Source organism: Thunnus maccoyii, chromosome 23, assembly GCF_910596095.1.
Source record: "Thunnus maccoyii chromosome 23, fThuMac1.1, whole genome shotgun sequence".
NCBI classification, from domain to species: Eukaryota; Metazoa; Chordata; class Actinopteri; order Scombriformes; family Scombridae; genus Thunnus; species Thunnus maccoyii.
In genome coordinates this window covers 2,153,617-2,175,805 of record NC_056555.1, presented here as the reverse complement: position 1 = coordinate 2,175,805, position 22,189 = coordinate 2,153,617, and the positions used below count along the sequence as shown (strand labels likewise).

General features: G+C 41.8%; 1 protein-coding gene across 1 annotated transcript; it reads left to right on the top strand.

Annotated features, from left to right (window-relative positions):
• The first annotated feature begins 2,352 nt into the window (after window positions 1-2,352).
• LOC121890503 (protein NYNRIN-like) lies at window positions 2,353-6,650 on the top strand. The gene has a single exon (XM_042402812.1). It carries the CDS (start codon window positions 2,353-2,355, stop codon window positions 6,379-6,381), a length of 4,029 nt encoding a protein of 1,342 aa, XP_042258746.1. The 3' UTR covers window positions 6,382-6,650.
• Window positions 6,651-22,189: the final 15,539 nt, after the last annotated feature.

Sequence of the window (22,189 nt, the reverse complement as noted above, 5' to 3'; positions counted from 1 at the left end):
AACAACACGTCTAAAGCAGTGAGTAGAACACAATCTACTACAAAATTAATTCATTCACCAAAACACAAGAGAAAGAACAAATCTGTTTCAGTAGGAAACAAACGCACCAATTCAGAAGTAAAAGGTCAATCTGCCATTGATAAGCTTCCCGAAGCAAACCCCCACACACTCACAGATGCACAATATAGAGCGATGTTTTCTCCACAATCTCCGGCGGGAGTTGTTGGTAGATTGAAAGGATGGACTTTTGTGTTTCCATTTTCTTCCCTTATGAGTCAGTGGACAGATGGCGAATGGCCATACGAAGGAGCGTTTGATAGAGATAAGCTTCAGATTGCTGAGTACAATGTTAACCCAGATTTTGGAAATCCATCTTGGGATAGTGCGTATATGAAAGATTGTGTAAATGTGTGGTTAACTGTTGCTCGTCAGAGGTGTGGAGTGAGTCTGGATGAAAAAAGAGTTGATCGTTTTTCTGATGAGTTCAGAGCAGCAGTGGAGAACTGTGTTAAATGTGTGACAGCATGTCACTTGCCTATGTTGGAAGCAGAGTTGCAAACCAGAGCTACAGAAATGATGAAAATTAAACAGAGGCATGGTGAGAATGTGAAGGCCATTTCCAAAGCTATCATATACGGTTGGGCAAAACGGCAAACTGATGCTCCCTCTCCACAAACTTTGTTGACCATTGTATCACACACAAACAAAACAATGATTTCAATTTTTCCACAACTTTCACCTTCAAACCCCTTTTCAGCTGCTAACATGACTGATCAAACCATTTCACAACAAGCAAAGACTGACGATGAATTTCTCTTACTAGCCGCAGCTGTTGAGGGACAAAGACTACAGACTGAAGTAGAAAATAGAGAAGAGCAGATAGCAGCTAGAGAAAGGGAAAGAGACAGTCAGGCTGCTAGAGAAAGGGAAAGAGTTAAACAGGAAAAGAAAGATAGAGCCGACGAAGAAAAAGCTAGGAAAGCTGCAGAAAAAGAAAAGAAAGCTAATTTGTCATTCAAACAGGTAAAAAGCCAGAAAAGAAAGGAAAAGAAAAGACATTTAGCTGCCGTTGCTGAAGAAACAGAGATAGACACTCAGGACAGCTCAGGAGAAAGTGAGGTAGAACTTGAGTTACAAGGAGCCAGAGGTAAGGGGGAGGAGTCTGACACAGATCATAGTGACGACACAGAACCTGCAGTCAGGCCAAAGATGACACAGAGACGACCCCACACTGCAAGTAGCAAAACTCAGAGACGAGGTACAACTAGAATGACACATTCACATCTGGAAAGACATACAAGATCGAAAACTAACATTTTAGAGCCCCCTCTAAACATTACATCCACCTCAATAAATGCTCCAAAAATCATGGTTGGCAACACAGCTGTCTGCAAACCATGGACTCCTGCTGAGATAGTTGGAATGACACAAAATGCCCCCAATCCGACCACAAACCCAGATGAATACTGGGGATGGTTAAGATATGTATGCTCTGTGTATAACTGTCTGATACCTGATGTTGAACAATTACTTGCTGGCTCATACAGAACGGAGTGGGATTTGTGCAAAGGTGAATTTCTTTTCCCTGCTCGGACAGAGGATGGCCAGTGGCCTCCTCATAGAACCATGATTGACTGGTTAAATGAGGAAGCAAAAACAGCAATAAGAAAATGTGCACGACAGCGCACTGACTTTAATAAAGTAATTCACTGTGTCCAAGATGCATATGAAACTGTACCTGAGTTTGTTAACAGATTTACACGTACTTGGGATAGCAATGCAGGAATAGGACGAGAAGGAAATGAATATTTTGTTGTTACAACCTTTGTGCAAAATCTAAAACCAAATGTTGCAGCTGCATACAAATTGTCTGTCACCGATTGGCAAACCAAAGACTGGAAAGCAACGGTAAACAAAATGATGGCGCTAGATAGGTGTGAAGTTTTTGCTGAAGACAAATCTGCCTCCTTCCCAAAACAAATGTTACAGCATGCGCGACAGGGGGGTGGACAACAGCATTTCAAAAACAATAACAAGCGAAAACCGGGAAAGTGTCACAAATGTGGGAAAGCGGGACATTGGGCTAATGAGTGTAGAAGTGGTCGTCGTCAGAACAAGCAAAATTACCCATTCCAGGATCACCAAACAAGGAATTTCCAACAAACAGCCCCCCTTGCTTTACCACAACAACAACAACAACCACTACCACCTCCTCCACATGTTGATAATGTGAATCATGGACAATATTACAATCAAGCATAGGGAGGCCATAGAGGGGCAGGATCAGAAAAAACATTTCCCATTCAAGCAGCTGTAATTCGACTTTCAAAAGATCCTTCAGAAGATCCAATAATGCCTGTTGAAGTAAATGGTAGTAGAGTTGACATTATGGTAGATAGTGGGGCCACAATTTCCACTGTTAAAGCTGATGAGCATGTATGTACACCAACACCTAATTTTGTCACCACCGTGGGTGTTTCCGGCGTTCCTGTTGTTGAGCCACTATCACAGAGAGCTAAAATAACTGTTGAAGGTTCAGATGTGCAACATTCTTTCCTGATTTCTGAGAAAAGTCCAATTAATCTCATGGGACGAGATTTACTTTGCAAGCTACATGCCACCATTCAATGCACACCTGATGGATTGTTTTTAAGCCTACCTGATGTGAAGGCTGCTCATGCATTTCAGTTTTTGAAAACTATTGCTGATTGTTTGTATTGTTGGTCATTGACTGATTTTAACATGGCTTCCAGTTTCACAGTATCTAGCATTCAAAAAATTGCTCAAATTTCACCAGCATGTGCAACACAGATGTCTGCCATGAGGCCTGTACTACAGTGTCACTGTACAGCAGCATTTAACCCCCCAGAGGTGTACAAACAATTAGCTGATGTGTTTTTGAATACACAAGAGGGGTTGGAGTGTGAACAATGTTTGTTTGTTGGTCCACAGGGATGTGCAATTCCAATTCGGTTATCTGACGCACAGCGCAAATTGGTTAATGATAAAGATTCATTTCCATACATCACTGTAGCTGTCTCTCCTGGCTGTGACCCACAACAGCTTGAAAGCATGGTGGCACAGTGCCAGGCATTGAGAGGAGCTGCGCAGACTCCTCAAACTCAAACAATAACACACTTGGGCCTTGAGCTGTACATGTTATCTTTAACTGAGCACATCCAGCTACCTCAGAGTAGGTTTGTTTTGCAACAACCACCCCTCCCCACACAGTATGGGCCTCCATCAGAGCTTTCAGAGGTTCCATCTATTTTATGGGCTAAACATAAAAACCATGTGGGTTTTGTGAATTCGGCTCCACCTCACGAAGTCACACTCAAACCTGGTGCTAAACTACCAATGGTCAGGCAATACAATTTGCCACACAAGTCAATTGCTGGTATTGAAGGTGTAATTCAGTCTTTACTGGATCAAGGTGTGTTGGTTCAAACAACAAGCCCATGTAACACACCCATTTTACCCATTCCAAAAGCAAACCGCCCAGATGAATGGCGTTTTGTACAAGATTTGCAAGCTATTAATAGCATTGTAGTGCCAACAGCTCCAATTGTGCCAGACACAAATTCGATTTTAGCTTCACTACCATCCAACTCAACACACTACACAGTCATTGATTTGAGTTCAGCTTTTTTCTCAATCCCGTTGCATCCAGATAGCCAGTATCTGTTTGCATTCACATTCAAAGGAAAACAGTACACCTGGCAGCGTTTGCCTCAGGGTTTTGTCGAGAGTCCTACAGTTTACGCAGCAGCAGTGAAACGGGACTTGGATGACCTCCACTTTCCAGGGGGCTCCACTCTCCTACAGTATGCAGATGACCTCCTGATAGCTTCACCATCACAGGAAGCTTGTCGAACGGACTCCATCTTGCTCCTACAGAGACTAGCTGAGTGTGGTCATAGAGCATCACTTGCCAAACTGCAATTTTGTCGGTCTGAGGTGACATACTTGGGTCATGTTTTGAAAAATGGACAGCGCCTGTTGTCACCGGAGAGGTTGAAACTGCTGGTTAACATGCCTCCTCCCACAACCAAGAAACAAATGCTCTCGTTCTTGGGGATGGCGAATTATTGCAGACATTGGATCTTTGAGTATGCTGCTATGGACTCTGTTTTGCGAAACGCCACACTGCAATCAGCTCCTCCCAAGGTGCAGTGGACTGAGGACATGAACAAAGCTTTTCAGGACCTGAAACATGCTCTCACCTTGGCTCCGGCATTGGGGCTGCCGGACTATCATCAGCCGTTCCATCTGCATGTACATGAACGAGATGGCTTTGCTACAGGCATTCTCGTGCAAAAACATGGGTCTCATTACCGTCCAGTTGCGTACTACTCCTCTCGACTAACCCCTGTGGTTCTTGGCATGCCAGGTTGCTTAAGAGCGGTGGCCGCCGTTGCCATCATGATTGAGAAATCTTCTCCAATTGTACTGGCTCATGACTGTGTTGTGCACGTTCCACATGCAGTACTTCACATCTTGAACACATCTGCTACCCAACACATGACAGCTGCACGTCGTTCAGGCTATGAAGCAATCATTCTTCATAGTCCACACATCACTTTAAAACGCTCACCTCCATTGAATCCAGCTACTCTCCTTCCATTGATTGACACAGATGATGAGCATGATTGCATCACAACTATTGACCTGTGTACATCCCCAAGGCCAGACTTGTTGCAGACACCAATACCCAATTCTGATTTGATTTTTTACACTGATGGTTCAGCTAGCAGACCATCTGATAGCACACATCTAGCTGGCTATGCAGTAGTTAACGATTGGGGGGTAGTAGAGGCAAAAGCACTGCCTCCAGGTACCTCTGCTCAAGCAGCAGAACTGTATGCTCTAACTAGAGCGTGTATTCTTGCTTCTGGTAAGGTGGCTACTATTTACACTGACTCAAGATATGCATTTGGCGCTGCTCATGATTTTGGCCAGTTATGGAAGATGAGAGGTTTTGTGTCATCTTCTGGAAAACCACTACAGCATCACACTTTGGTTAATGACCTGTTAGATGCTATTTTGCGCCCATCTCAGCTTGCAATCATCAAATGTGCTGCTCACACGAATGGAACTGATCCTGTTTCACGAGGAAATGCAATGGCTGACACTGCAGCCAAACAAGCGGCACTTTCCTCTCCCTCTTTGGTACTTCAATGTGCCTCCACACAACCTACCAATCCAATTCCAGTTCCTTCCGCTAATGATGTCGTGACAATGCAAAATCACGCTGATGACAGGGAGCGAAGTCTTTGGTTGCGTAAAGGTTGTAAAGTTGACGCGGAGTCTGGCTTGTGGCTCCACCCTGATGGTCGACCGGTTTGCCCTCGAGCTCTCCTTCATGTACTGGCACGTGTGACGCATGGTCCAGCGCATGTTGGAAGAGGGGTGATGAATGATGTTATTCGCTCACAGTGGTTTGCTCCAGGCATTACTCAAGTTTCACAAACACTTGTGGATAGTTGTATGATATGTCAACAGACCAGAAAAAAGAATAGCACAGTGAAACATGACCACTTAGAACCCCCATCAGGTCCTTTTGTAAATATGCAAATAGATTTTGTACATATGCCAAGCTCACAAGGCTTCAAATACTTGCTAGTCATAACCGACAGGTTCTCGAAGTGGGTAGAAGCTTTTGCAACGAAAAAAGAAGATGCAAGAACAGTTGTAAAGTGTCTGCTAAAAGAGGTAATCCCTAGGTACGGAGTGCCGCAGGGAATAGATAGCGACAGAGGTCCAGCTTTTGTGTCAAAAATCACTCAGGGACTGTCAGAAATCTTAGGATTTAAGTGGCAGTTACATGTTCCTTATCATCCACAGAGTTCAGGTCAAGTTGAGAGAATGAATGCAACTATCAAAGACAGATTGACCAAAACAGTCCTAGCCACAGGCCTGAAATGGCCTGATGCACTGCCGATTGTGCTGTACTCCATTCGGAGTGCACCAAGTGCAACTACAGGACTGAGTCCTCACGAGGTGCTGATGGGAAGACCAATGTCCACAGGGACAAGTCCCCCACTGACACCACACAAAGCTACTCTGCTTTGGACGGATGAGTTCATGACTGAGTATGTGAAAAGACTAACAGAGATTTTGAGAAAGTATCATTTACAGGTGGCTGACAGACTCCCCAAACCATCGGAAGAACCAATTCATTCCTTTCGAGAAGGTGACCTGGTATTAATCAAATCTCTGGAAAAAGTGTCTTTGTCTCCTAGGTGGAAAGGTCCATACCAGGTGCTGCTGACTACTAGGACGGCCCTGAAGGTCGAAGGCAGAGCAGAATGGATCCACGCCACAAGGTGCAGACTGGCCCCCCCAACCACTGGCGGAGGAGAGCAGAGCCCTGGCAGGTAACCGGATGGTTACTCCTTTTTTCTCTCCTGTTTAGTAGGTTCGGGCAGGGGACAGGTCAAGTCGGTCCAAATGAGAGAGAGACAGGAGTCTCTCTGATTCCAGGCGAAGGAGAGCGGAAAGGCTTTCCTTCTCATGACACAGTCGGTGCCATGAACCCAGTGCCCCATGGACAGGGGCGCCCTTTGCAGAATGATCCAGAAAATGCAGACCAAGAGCCAGATCTTGGACATACGGACAAATCAATGAGCCCATTGGGACTCTACAACACTTTACTTTTTCTCGAGGTAGATGGCGGTGGTCTACATATGATAAAACACTGTTTGAGACGAAGCAGAGTTCATCCACGTCGACGAAGGTTTGATAATCAAGCTGGTAGTGAAAAAGACCACAGGGTCTGTACTCCAAGCAGCCCAGGTGCATGTCACTGGAAACACTGCAGATCATAATCACACAGGTTTGAGGTATTATGATTTTGAAACTTTCCAGGACTGGATGAGGCGTTTTCACCCAGGTATCATTTCAGATGAGGAGGAGGAAACTCAAAATCTGTAGGTTTAATGTTTCTAAAAGCTTTCTTGGTATAAATCACTCACACCGTGCTAAATTGAATAGAGTTATGTTTGTTTGTACTTCATAAAGTTGAAGAAACATATCATTTTCTATTTACAGGTGACATCTTAGAATAATTTTTTGATTCTTTAATGATGTGATTATTAATCTTATGCATTTTTAGTTTGAGAAAAGTTGTAGAAATAGAGTAGTGTTAATGATTAATCTCCTAAATATCTAGTCATCTTATATGTTTTTCATTAATGTGATTGAATGTTTAATTATTTTTGAAATGTGTGTTTGAAAATTGATGAAAATGAAGAGGATCACTCCAGGAGGATGGATTCCACATCACCATGCATCGTATGTGCTAGTAACCTCTCCATGGTGATGGCCCTCTACTGTACGCAAAGTGCATGGGTTGAAGACTTCACTTTGTGATTGATTTGTTTTATTGTTATGATGTAATCAAATGTTTGTATGACTCCCCTTTAAGTTGCTAGGATTTCATCTAGTAAGAGGCAGGAAGTGTCTTGTCTTAGGTTGTTTGCGCATGTGACTGGTGACCTCTGTCAATGACCTCCTTTAACGCTTTGGTGTTCTAGGAGATCTTCTTTGAGGATTTGCCTCACTACTGCCCCTGGTGGTTGGAAGACAGAACTCATGGGTCACATGACAGTTGTTTTAAAGGGGTACATAAGAGGGGTTTTTTATCTAATTTACTGATTGTTTGCTTTTATTGTTATTGCATTATGTGTTTAAATGATTATGTGTTTTGATGATTTTACTTTTGATTTTGTTCAATGCAATTGTTGATTCTTGTATTACTTTTGTGTGAGAATTGTTATCTGTTGTGCGGATGTTGTTTCTACTCTGTTTGTGCCCTTACAGTCCACCAGTCCAGTCATAAATTGGTAATTTGTATTGATCTTTTGATCAATAAGAGGGGATTGTTATGGATATTCCATAACTGACCAGGACAACAGAATGTCAAGCTGTACTCCTCTGTTCTCTCAAACAGAAGATAACACATGTTGTTTAATAAACCAGGAGCCTCACAGGCGAACCAAGGCCAGAATGCAGGTCATCATCAGACGCAACAAGACAAACCAAAGATACAGATTTAGGTCATAGGTTTATGATTCGGAACTGACGAACTAGTTTCTATGATTGGCTTAAAGGCTGGTTTTGGACTGTGTGGGTCAGACGAGTTTGGGGACACCGTACGAACAGGAGGTGTCCCTTGAGTCGCTCTCCCTTGCAAGGTTCTTCATTTAAGTTTTCCCAGAATCATCATACGAAGTTTGGTTTGGTCTTCTCTTCTTCAAACTGACAACTGCCAGTGCATCAGCTCCGAAAATCCACAACACAGACATCAGAGAGCCTCGAGATTTCTCATGTCAAAGTTCAATCAGATTGACCTCGAAGCATAGGAGGCGGGTCTCGCCCTGTTCCACATAGACATGTACGGGCAGTGAATTTCAGTCTGACTGTGGCAGAAGTCAGTGGCTCTTGTATTGTTGTAGCAGGCTGCAGTCTGGCTCAGTGTGACCATCTGATCTGACTCTGATGGAATGCTGATTTTTACTGTTATGCAATTGTTGTAAAAGTAAGTGATTTGACTATTATAGAACGGTACTCCAACAATTTAATGCAAAGACAGGGGGAAACATCATGAAACCAAAAAAAAAACAAATTTCTCTCTTTTGCTTTCAGATTTCTTTCTCAAAGGAGAACACACAAGCTTTACAGAACAGATATGCAGCAAACAAAAAACCATTTAATTTCAGTAGTTCTTTAAATGATATCAGAGGCTCTTGAGATTTTGTTCAATTCACTTCTATGAAAGCATACAAACACCAAAGAAGTCTCTGCAGGCTTCCTCATGCTTCCCCACTTTGGGGCCTTTAGAGCGTGAGCACTAGTCCTTCTCCAGCTGAGCCAGTTGACAGCATGGCGCCAGACTGGACTGTATCAGTTTGAAGCTGTAGGCAATTCAGCTTTTAGTTTATGGATAAATGGCAGAGCTCCCATTGGGTATGGTAAAAATAAATAAATCTAAAAAAAAAAAAAAAGAAAAATTCACCCTCTCAGAAACATCTCGACAAGGCACTTTCCCCATGACTCCACAAGTGGCCTCCACATGTGTCGCATCAGTGGCTTGTTAGAGTCCAACCATTCCCCCAGATGTGATGTCTCTTCCAACGTCCAAACTCTTCCTACACATGCTCTCATCTACCATACCACAAGACTTATAATAACAGGTGTCCTAATTAGCATAGAAAACACAGAAGCAGCTGATAAATGAAAGATGCCTGCGTTTGACTGAGGTATGCTAACGAGCAGCATGGATAATCAGTATTTTCAAGGGTTTGTAATAAACAGATTATCACTCCAGATGGATACATCCATATGCACATCTGTGTACCTGTCACAGGTGACTGCTCAGCGAGAAAATTATTACTATTATCAGTTTCGAAAACCATATATTAATCAGTAAAAACAAACTTTGCAGTCACTCCACTACTACTGCCCATCTGTCCTTTTTTTGAAAAAAAGAACAGAAAAGAAGTCAAACTCTTTCCACCACTTTTACACAAATCAACAGAAACAAGCTCCAAGGAGTAAGAACCTCAATGCCATGAGTCAAAATTCATAAATAAAAAGAAGATTCAGCTAAGTCTTTCTCAGTCTGTCATGTGAACCTCACCTTGCACAGTGAAGCGGTCCCTCGAGAGTTTCCTTTATCGCTTTTGTTGACATACTGAATTCTGCCTATTAATAGCAGGTATACATGTGATCAGAGTCATTATCCAGCTACAGATTACATGTTAATGTCTAATGTAAATGAGGTCTCAAACATGAGCTACTGAAGGTTTATGTATTACACATAAACCTACATATTATCGTTGTTGTTGTTGTTGTACTTCTCTGTGTGTCTCTCTACTCTCTCCCCCTCTCTCCCTCTTTCCCAAACGGTCAAGGCAGATGGCCGCCCACCTATAGCCCAGTTCTGCTTGAGGTTTCTTCCTGTTAAGACTTTTTCCTTGCCACTGTCGCCAAGTGCTGCTCATGGGGGAATGTTGGGTCTCTGTAAAATAAAGATTATGGTCTAGACCTGCTTTATGCAAAAAGTGCCCTGACATGCCTTCTGCTATGATTTGGGGCTATATAAATAAGATTGAACTGAGTTGAATACACATACATACCGATATGTAGGTACCATTGCTTGTCACTGTTGTCTTAGAAACGGGTCTGCAGCCATGTTTCCTTCAGAAAGTTATTCCAGCTAAAGAAAGAGACGACAGCTGCTGCTCTTTACTATCCTCAGCAAACAGATCCATCTCATTTACAGAGAGAGAATTATATTGATTCAGGGTAAACAAGCAGGGAGGAGATGGAGAGGAAACCCTGAAAAAGAGCGTTCAGAACAGCCAGACATTGTATTCAACTTGATCAGTTGAGGAAGCCAACATATCAGCTATTAACCTTTTATATCTTAATCCCTGATAAATTATTCTCCATGTAGCCCCGTTTCCTCTGCATACCCTATCTTGATTGAGCATGAGAAACATTAAAAGCTCAAACCCACAGCTTATCAAGTAAAAGACTGACAGAGTCTTTCAATAGGGATCATCCCCGATGTGACTCTAGACATAGCAAATAAGACACGATTTGTTGAAATGAACTTCTTTGAGTTTCTGATATCACCCCTCTTACCTGGTGCTCAGCAACTATATGCCTCCAAATGTCGGACTGTTCTGAATACAAATCCTTAAAAACATCATATTTCCCCTCAAAAGTAAATATAGGAGATATTGGAAGATGAATTCTTTGCATGTTCATCCATGCTGTGCACACACTAAAAAATGCTGGGTTGAATTTTTAACCCAACCATAATTAGGTTGTGTAAGTTGGGCTAATTGTATGGGTTGTTTTCTGGAATATTGGGTAATTTACTCTAACTCTATTGTTGGGTTTTTGTAGTGACGCTTATGTGATGTGCCTGTTCTTCATGTGCTTCCTGCTCAGAGCTCCCTCTAGCAAAAACCAACAGCAACTGAGATGACATGCTCAAATATTCAAGTATTTAAACTGTTTTCTTTACACCAGTGTTTGTAACAGAGAATGCAGGGGTCAACATGAGTGACATTATTTATACATGAGATTGATCTTGAAACTGATTTACTTGTTTGGAGGATCCTGCTGCTCAGAGATTAGAGCTGACGTAAATTGAGTTAACACCACGATGTTATGAATAACATGCTGACTACTGTTTTAAATATGTTTTGCACAGTAACCTCATTGTAACCTCTGTGAATAAATGTGCTGCACCAGTTTGGACCCAGATTCATTCTGAACCTAAACACACTCAAGCTAACTGGCTAAGATTTAGCATTAGCTAATCCCTGTTGCTTTATTTAGCAATCAGATGCTGTTAGTAACTCATACACGTCTGCCTTTTTGTCTCACAGTAACATTACAATGTTTTTTTATGTCCAGCAGTTCACTTTCAATTCACATCCATCAATGTTATACAATCCACCAGATTACTATAGCTTCCTAAAAATATGACTACTAACCCTGAACTATGACAGCTATTTACTAGCTTGCTAGTTAGAATCCAACTAGCTACACTTATTTCATAAGCTAAATAGCCAGTTTTATTATCTGGCTTTCAAACACTGCACTGTCACCTTTCCACAATGTCACGACTCAAGAGATTGCGGCAAATGATGAATGAACGAAAAACATTTGCAAGATTCGGCAGCAAAGTGCATACGACTGGATGACTTTGTCAAACGGCGGGCTCTAAGGTTGCATTTCCATGGTTCAACTGCGGTTGCCAGCTCAGGCAAAATTACTTTTTTCATCCATTTTTCAGCTACTGTTAAATTGCTACCCATTTTCTCTGCTGAACAGCAATGTTGGAACATGACATATTCTAGCTTGCAGATGACCGAGCTAAACTCCCTGTCAGAGTGTGTGTGTGTGTGTGAGAGAGAGAGAGAGAGTGAGTGAGTGAACTTACTGTATTACAAACCAATATAGTATTCTTTAGATTGATACAGTTTATCACTAAGCTAGACAATTCCATTGATTTATATATCCCTTAATGCCTTGCAGTCAGAGTAAGGCTGGCCAGACTTAAGGAGATACACAAGGACAACAGGGGACAGGAGGAGAGGCACAAGGGGAGAGACACCAAGAGGCACAGACAGAGACAAGTGCCACAAGGAGAGACAGTAGATGCACAGGGAGAGACGCATCAAGAGGCAGACAAGAACCCAGGCAGGCCAACTGATAATCCCGGTTGTGCCACTGACATCAAAAGCCCCATCCAAAACCAGGACAGCAACAGCCCACACTGTGGACTCCTTGTGATATGACTGGCTCTGCTATGAAAAAGAAGGGAGTGTTACTAAAGTCTGGTGTAGCATATGTAGGGACTACTAAGCAGTCAGAGAAAGGGCACACATAGGTCAAGAAAAACTTTGCAGCACTGAACCATATATAAGACCAAAGACAAGATGTGCAGGCTATTTGACATTGCATATACTGTGGCCTACTGTGAGCAGGCTTTCAGCCTGTTTAAAATCTTAGTGTCAGTGGAAAGGAAGCATGGTTTGGAGCTGAGGATGACATGTCATAACTCAAAGGCCTGTCGCATCGCCATAGAGCTTATTGCAGCAACCATGAGAGATAATCTTCATGCCCTGGTAAAATGTGAGCCATTCTACTGCTCCTTGATCTTTGATGGAAGCACAAACAAAGGCACATCAGAGGAAGAGGTGGTCAGCGTCAAGCTAATTGAATATGGCACACCAAGAATCAGACTACTCGGGCAAGTAGTTTGATCATATTTTTGTTCTTTACATACATGTGTTTGTCTTTTAGATCATCTATTCTGGTATGTTTTTGACATCCATCAATCAAAAAGGCTTTCGTATCTGTGTGGTCAATTCCCATTTCAGTTTAAGACAAGAGCTACCACTCCATGTGAAACTATTTAAATAACTATGTAAATAATCTTTGTGTGTATATTTTGTTTTTGGCTTTCAGTATTGCAGAGCCAGACTCCTTTGACACTGAGGGTATAGTGAGGGTCATTACAGAAAAGTGTTGTAGAAGTGGAACCATCTCAAACTCAGTAACTGTTTGACTGCAACTGATGTCAATTCCAAGAAAACCAACAGTGTCCTTGCTCAACTCCAGCAGCAGTCAGCTTCATGGATGATCAAGGTGCACTGCGTCACCCTCAGGCTTGAGCTTTGCCTGAAAGATGCTTTTAAAGATTTATACTTCACACAGGTACGTTTACATAACTAACAATACATTTTGGGAATTTTTTTGTGTAGCAAGGTTTTGCTACCCATTCATGTTCTCCTCATATGCTATTGTTTATACCAAGGTTATCATAGTTAACTAAAACTAAACTAAAAACTAAAACTAGGTGTGAAAAAAACACTTTAGTTAACTGAAATAAAACTAAAAACTAGACTTTAGAAATAAAAACTATCTGAAACAATATTATTTTCTTACAATACTAACTAAAACTAAAGACATTTTCTATATTTTCTAAACAGCACTGGTGAAAGTCACAAATGACCTCCTAACTGCATCAGACAAAGGATTTGTCTCTATACTTGTCCTGTTAGATCTTAGTGCTGCATTTGACACAATTGACCATCAAATCCTTTTGCAGAGACTGGAACATTTAATTGGCATTAAAGGAACTGCATTAACCTGGTTTAAGTCCTATTTATCAGACCGATTTCAGTTTGTACATGTGAATGATGAATCCTCCGTGAAGGCAAAAGTTAGACACGGAGTTCCACAAGGTTCTGTACTTGGACCAATTCTATTCACCTTATATATGCTTCCTTTAGGTAATATTATTAGGAAACACTCCATAAATTTTCATTGTTACGCAGACGATACCCAATTATATTTATCAATGAAGCCAGATGAACCCAATCAGTTAAACAAACTCCAAACATGCCTTAACGACATAAAGACCTGGATGACCTGCAATTTTCTACTACTAAATTCAGATAAAACTGAAGTTATTGTGCTTGGCCCTAAACACCTTAGAAACACATTATCTAATGATAAAGCTATTCTGGATGGCATTACCCTGGCCTCCAGCACCACCGTAAGGAATCTGGGAGTTATCTTTGATCAGGATATGTCCTTTAACTCCCACATAAATCAAATTTCAAGGACTGCCTTTTTTCACTTACGTAATATCACAAAAATCAGGCACATCCTGTCCCTAAAAGATGCAGAAAAACTAGTTCACGCATTTGTTACTTCTAGGCTGGATTATTGCAATTCCTTATTATCAGGCTGCCCTAACAAGTCTCTAAAGACTCTCCAGCTGGTCCAGAACGCAGCTGCACGTGTATTGACTAAAACTAGAAAAAGAGACCACATTTCTCCCATTTTAGCTTCACTACATTGGCTTCCTGTAAAATCTAGAATAGAATTTAAAATCCTTCTCCTAACTTACAAAGCCCTTAATGGTCAGGCACCATCATATCTTGAAGAGCTCATAATACCGTATTACCCCACTAGAACACTGCGCTCCCAGTATGCAGGCTTACTGGTGGTCCCTACAGTCTTTAAAAGTAGAATGGGAGGCAGAGCCTTCAGCTATCAGGCTCCTCTTCTATGGAACCATCTACCGGATTCAGTCCGGGGTGCAGACACCCTCTCTATGTTTAAGAGTAGGCTTAAAACTTTCCTTTTTGATAAAGCTTATAGTTAGGGCCGACCAGGCTCGCCTTGGATCAGCCCTTAGTTATGCTGCTATAGGCCTAGACTACTGGGGGACTTCCCATGATGCACTGAGCTCCTCTCTCCTCCTCCTCCTCTCCATCTGTATGCATTCATGTAACAGCAATGCATGTCACTAACTTTGCTTCTTCCCCGGAGTTTTTTGTGCTTTCTCATCTCACAGAAAAACCTGACTCCCGGGCCGAACCTTCGCGGTCCTTCACAGTCCTGATGGCATCCTTCCCTGGCTGTTGCTGCTTGTGCTTGTTGTGATTGTTTTTCTTCTGTCCCCCCTCCCCCTTTCCCTCTCTCTTTCTCTCTCTCAACCCAACCGGTCAAAGCAGATGGCCGCCCACCAAGAGCCGGGGTCTGCTTGAGGTTTCTACCCGTTAAAGGGGAGTTTTTCCTTACCGCTGTCGCCAAGTGCTTGCTCATGGGGGAATTGTTGGGTCTCTGTAAATTAAAGAGTACGGTCTTGACCTGCTCTATGTGAAAAGTGCCTTGAGATGACTTCTGTTGTGATATGGCGCTATATAAATAAAGATTGATTGATTGATTGATATATTTTTATTTTAGTCTTCGTGAATTTGGTCAAATTTGTCAATATAAGCATGAGGAGGTATTGGTGTATATGTTTGAGACTGGGATGTCTACATGATTGTGAGTCAGTTGCCTTCACAAAATGTTGTTTGTATTGTAATACTTATGATGAACTTCTTAATTCTTGCCCCTGACAAATGGCTTCACGGGCTGCTCTGCTGAAACAGAAAGAATAACCTGGTCCCTACTGGCATCAGTATCACTGCCTTCACCAACACAGGCAGCACTAGTGTCTTTGTGAACAAGAGAGTAGAGATCAGCACCTCATCGACATCTGCTGAGGCCTTCCATTGCCAAAGGAGTGAGATAGTACACAATATCATTGTATGCATCTGTCAGCGTTTCTCTCAATTCTCCACAGATCTTGTGCTCCTGGCTGCTGAGGTCTTCAATCCTGTTAACATGCCAGCTGACGATAACATCAGTGCCATTGAGCAGCGTGGAGACAGTGAGCTGTGTAAGCTTTGTGAGAATTTCAAGCCAGTTCTCACCAGTAATGGCTGCAATGTGGCGGAGGTGGAGAGGGAGTAGTTGAAAGCCAAATATGACATTGTACAGTTGTACACCACAAGAGGGAGGCCTTCCTTGTGCTATGGCAGAGGAGAGCAAGTACCCCAACTTATCTCATCATGATCATCCTGGTATTCTGTTTCCAGGTCTCAAGCGGAGCAGCAGTTTCCCACAATGAAGCGTGTTGGGACGGGCAGGAGTGTGTTTGGTTATTAGTAATAGTTCATAATTATCATAGATAATTAATAATGATGATAATAATCATCAAGAGATTATTAAAATCAATCAATAATTTGGGTACCAACTGTTGGATCTGTGAGGAGCACAGTTGATTATTTGCAAAATAAAAAATGATCAATTATCAATGATAATGAATTAATTATAACAATTAATAGAATTATTTAATATGAATTAACAATTACGGGGCACCACCCGGAAACCGGGACCAATAACCAAACAAGGTAGTCTCATGAAAGGAGTTTACCTAGAATATTAATATCTGAGAGATATCAACATTCAAGGGTGAACAAAGAAGGGTTGAATTCGAGCTCTGACTCCTTCAATCAGCCACTTTTCACAATATTACACACAATAATGACAAAAGAACTTCTCTTCAAAGATATAACAGTGTTTATTAAACTTAGCAAGGTTAACAAAGTTAACAAATGCAATAAACAACAATTCTAAAATCTAATTCTACCAAACAAAACACAACAGCTATGTACAGGTTTGAGCACATGCAGGTGTGTGTGTGTAGGTGTGTGTAGGTGTGTGTGTGCGCCAAGATGGCAACTGGGCCTGACGTGATGACGTCGTCGGTCTGCGATGCGGACGTGACTATGGGAGGAAGTCACGTCACGCAAGAACCAAATGGCGGTAGTACAGTGGTAGTACAGTGGTAGTACAGCGGTGTCTTGGTTAGACAATAGCAAGATGGCGCCGCCTGGTGGTCAGCGTCTTGCACTCACCCAATCCCGTGAAAACACACGTGTCTAATGGCGGATAGCGAGGGAAGAGTCCCACGTTATCTGACCATCAAATGTGCAAAAAGATGTTGTTGTGAGTACGTGCGTGTGTGCGTGTTAGTCACAAGAGAGGAAAGGAGAGAAAGTGATCGTGAGAGGGAGAGAAGCGGTTCCTTTGTCCACAGAGAGCGCACGTACGGACGGCAGTCTGTGACGCACGTTGTCTGGTTTCTGATCGACAAAGCAACTTACTTTCTCACTCACGATGGCACAAACACAGCAGTAGTCCCGAGCGGGACAAACACAAAAACAGTCTAGCGTGGTGAACACAACTAGGCAGCAAACTTAAAATACTCCTCAGAGTAAAGCAGAGAAAATGGACTCAGCAGTCTGTCAATCCACACAACAAACAATGGCAATAAAGCTAAGAAGCTAAATGCTAAACAACAGCACTGATGCTGAAAGGAACACACAACTAACACTGCCTCTGCCTAGACTTATGCCTCTTACTTGGTTGCTTCAGAAAGCGAGCAGGGTGAGTGTGAAGTCCGGCTCTGTCCTTGGCTCAGATGCTGACAGTGGCCATCCTCCAAATCTCAGGGCTGTGCCCCTGTTGCGTATGAGAGCAAGGAGGCAGTGGCAAGACGGTGGGCAGCTGGCCACTTGAGAAAGAGACCAAACATTTGACATATGGGCCAAAACTGAACTTCAGCCCTTACCCACAGACAGCTAGCCCTACTCCACTTATCTCCCCATCTCCATCCTCAAGTGATGATGAGTCAGATGAAACTCTAAATTTATGTTTTTGCATGTCATTCTTTTTTTTTAAATCAAAAACTGCTGTGCTTTTCATAATGCTAACGTGTCTCCTCACTTCCCTCACTCGCATCTCAACTCATCCCAGCGAGGATGAGAGAGAGAGAGAGAGATGCGAGGAAGAGGCGCAAGGATGGAGGAATTTAATTCATCAAACAGGACGTCCTCACTCACTCCAGCGTCATTTTGAGGAGACAACTACTCATGATGCACATCACTTTAAATGTCAAATATAAGTCAGCTATCAATATGTAGAAATTATTAAGTAACAATATAAACTCTGAAGTTTAAACTTGAACTGTTTTTATCATTACATAATAGATCTATAGCAGCGTCTGGCTGCCATAGAATAAGTAGACATTTTAAATCTGTTATTTACTGAAAGAACAGAATGGACATAAAGGAGCGTTAAAAACAGCTGTAGCCTGCAGAATATGTCTAAATAAAATATTGCTTATTTAGTTTGTAAAAGTTTGACATCCTTTTCAGGCTCAGGATATTATAGTAGACATGCAGCTTTGCAGCATCATATTTTCCTGAAAGAGCTGAGATATACTTTAAACAGAAAAGAAGCCTTTGGGTTATGAAGAAAAATAATGACGTTACAAGTGATTTTTATGATCGATTCATGATTCACTCATTTTTATTTGATGAATAAATATGAGAGGCTGCTGTTAGTGCTGTCATTCACAGGTAGTTTTCCTGATCTGCTGTATTAATATTAATATTACTACATTAAAGCTGTCTCCACAACAGCCTGACTGTTTACTGTCTCATCAGATCCACTGACCAGTCAATAAACACATTCGACCAAAGGGGTGTTGCCGTCTGGTAAAAAAGTAAAAAAACACAGAGGATATACTTGAGGTTCCTCGCTCTAAGCTCCTCCAGGAGCTCCTTATCTCTCCTCATATCCTCAAGGTGCATTTAAGGGACTGGAAGATCCTGATAATGACAGAGAGAGAGATCGGTTTCCAGGTCACGCCTGGAGGAGGGAGGAGAGAAGATGCGAGGAAGCATAAATTAGCTTAATGAAAAGCATCCATGGTTGTTGGCTTTCCCCAGCTTTTCCCTGCAGAGAAGACGGCTGGCCGAAACTAATGAATTCAAGTTAATTCCATCAAAAGAGGAGAAATGTGACGCCAGGTAACTCCAGAGTTGTCTTATTTACATTTTGTGTCTTCTTAGCTGGCTTTCTAATGTTAGCCAATGGTAAAGCTACATTCAGGAATTAGCTGGTTTACTTCAGAGTTGGAGGCTGTGAGACCAAAGCAGCTTCACTGAGAGGACAGGATTTCATGCAGTTACTTCAGCTAACGTTAAGATAGCTGTTGATAAGTAAATACCTCCAAACTGTCAGCTGCTGCTTGTTGAACCACAATGTCTCCTCTTCTTTTCTACATGTGTTAAACACAGAAGATGGATTGTGGCTGAGGAAGCTTTCAAATTGTTTAAAAAGCACCTTTGACGGAGCTGACGTCTGAGTACCAAAAGTAGTTATTTAACTAACTTGAAAATTCCTGTCTTTAGGGTGTACCAGCAGAGGTCCAGGGATGTTGAATGATTTGTGGTAAGTACTGACTCCTTGTGACTTGAAGACCCAGACGGGATGTTCTGACAGTCCAGTGTCCACGTAAGAGACTCCCACTGGGATGCTTCCGGTGTGTGGAGCAGACCCGGTACATGCTGCATGGGATTATGTGTCTCATCTGGGTTGGGAACGCCTCTCTCAGGAGGAGCTGGTGGATGTTGGTTAGGGTGTCTGGGTTACCTTGGGCAGTCTGCTGCCACTGCGAACCAGTCTCAGATAAGCAGCAGAGAATGAATGGATGAATGGAAGGTTAAAATCTCAATTTGTCCAATAGTTTGGTTTATGATCATTTACACTACCTGCAAAACTAATTACCATCAGCCTCAGCTGTACGTTGTGTTAAGTGCTATGTTGCAAATTTAGCATGCTAACATGCTCAACTAAGCTGGTAAACATCAGCGTGTTAATATTGTCATTATGAGCATATTAGCATGACGACGACTACCATTGTTACATTTACTTCACAACAAGCAAGGATCAAAAACTAATTTGAACCTCAACTTATATCCATTTTACAATTTGGTTTTCTTTACAATGAGAAATGGAGCCTCACAGGGGCACAGCACAGAAATATAGACATACTATCATAACCACCTTACATATAAAACCTGGAGACACCAGGCTTTTATGGCACTTCAGACACCAGCCTTATGATAAGAGTGCAAAATGGTTAACATTCAATAAAAATGGCACATTTCAGTTCAGTTCAATTTTTCATTGGAGCAAAGTGTAAATGTGGTTTCACAGAGTTTAAGAGCCTCTCTGCACTGTCTCTTATTTGTGTCATGACTGCTGTGACATGATGTATGCACACATAAATAATGCAAAGATGGGATGGCACATCATTGCTGAGTCCCAGTCTCTCTCATCCGATGTCCTCTTTTCATCCTTCCATCACTCCCTCCAGCTACCATCATCCTTTTCTTTTGAAAATTTATATCCATCACTCACTCGCTTCCTCTCTGTATATTTACATGTTTATTGTATATGTTTCACTCCCTGCTGTAGCATGATGCTAGAGTTGGATTCCCTCTCAGATGGTAGCAGTGTGAATAGAAATGGATCCATATACAGCTATATGCTGTCACTATAGAACAGCTAATGGCAGAGGTCAGGTTGTGGAGATGAAAGAGCTGGGGACAGAAGCCGCATGGACAGGATTTAAAGCCCTCCTGACAGTGGGCTGATAAAGCCCTGCAGGAAGATAAAACCTTGCTGTGTGGATTGAGCTTCTGAGACATATGATGTGTATTTTATGTGATGGTGTCAAAATAATATCATCAACCATCTGTGGAAGCTTTTGCACCACTATTGGTTGGGCTTAGTTTGTCCAACAGTGTGGTTCAGAGACAGTTATCATATTCAGATTTGTACTTTAGAATTTAAAAAATAAAAAAATCCCCTAACTAATCTTGACATAAAATTTATTATGATATTCATTGTCACCAGAAGATGATTCCTGGTGATAATGTCAGGTGGCAGGCCAACATGTCCACTCAGTTCTCAAATGGTAACTGGCAGAACTGTAATCCCATTAAATGCACTGAGCACAAGTGCCTAAAGGATGAAGCCTTTCCATCTTGCAGGAGGTTACCATAATCTCCCTTATGAATACTGAACATAGTTGTTTTGAGGCGGTTGTGAGTCATCTGACCTGTATGACAGACCTTTCAATCAATGGCATCCCGTACCCAAAGGTATTCTAACATATACTCATAATCCGAATCAGGACGCCCTGTAGGACGAGGAGGATTTATAAATTCCTGTAACAACGCTATCTGAGATTTTTCAAAGGAGCCATCTTGTGGCCATTTGGGGTCAAACTCTGCTACATGATCACAAAATGGCATTGTACAAGAAGTTTAGCCTGTCACTTCCTTAACAAGAGCTCTAGGAGACATCTACTTCTTTATTTCTTTTTGTTCTTAACTTTCTTGCAAGCATGTTCTTTAGCTTTTTTAATTTTAACATCAAACCTCTTTGCCATCTTTTTTTTTTAATCATGATTAAAACTCCCACATTGAGGAAACCCTAAATTTTTATACCACTTTAGCAAAAATTATATGGCTGTGCTGGCATATTTTTTACGACTGTTATTGGCACCCATGGGGAACCTGTCACGCTCAAGTGTATAATAAATTCTTTTTTTTTTTTCAATAATAATAATCCTGTAATATCAACAAACTTCTTCTTGCAACAAAAACAGCTTTTATAGGACTAAGGTAAAGGAGCAAACAAAAATAAAATTAAAACTTATATATCTTATAATTACTAATAATGAAATAATACCATACAAACCAGAAATCATATAATGCTCTTTTTACTTGAAATGATAAAAGAATCCATAAACTCAAATAATGTACTGTAATAAAATCAGTGTCAACAGGCAAAAAGTATCAAATCACATTCAGTTAACCAAAACAACCAGTGAGGGCACTGTAGTTTATCTACCTCACACATACAGCAGAGTGTTCCAGAAATCAGAAACTGGGTGTTTCAGCTCCATCCACCAAACTACACTCACTGTCCTCACTTAACAGAGCCAGTGCTTCTTAGTCGTATGGAAGGAAGCACTTCACAAGCAAGCAATAAGAACAATCCCCATATGACTGGTCTTCAACTCTCTCAATAGAGGCAAACACTTACATCCTTGTAATTGAACTTACATTTACAATTTCAATACACACAAACCAACTTTGAATATGCCAACTGTTCTCTATCTCTCTTAGATGAGCTTGCACACAAAAATACATACACAGCTGATTTAAAACACAACGGCAGCCAGCATAAACACACAGACATACACAGGGGGACACGGAGAGCTTGGCCAGAGCGGACAAAAAGAGTGAGGGGGTGTGGGCTGCACTCCGCGCACACACACACACACAGACAGACAGACATAAATGTAGTTCAGGTAACACAGACACAAGCCAACAGGAAGGAGAGGGGACCACTTTCCCAAAAAAACCGTAACACACAACAGTGGCAGCAGCGGCCA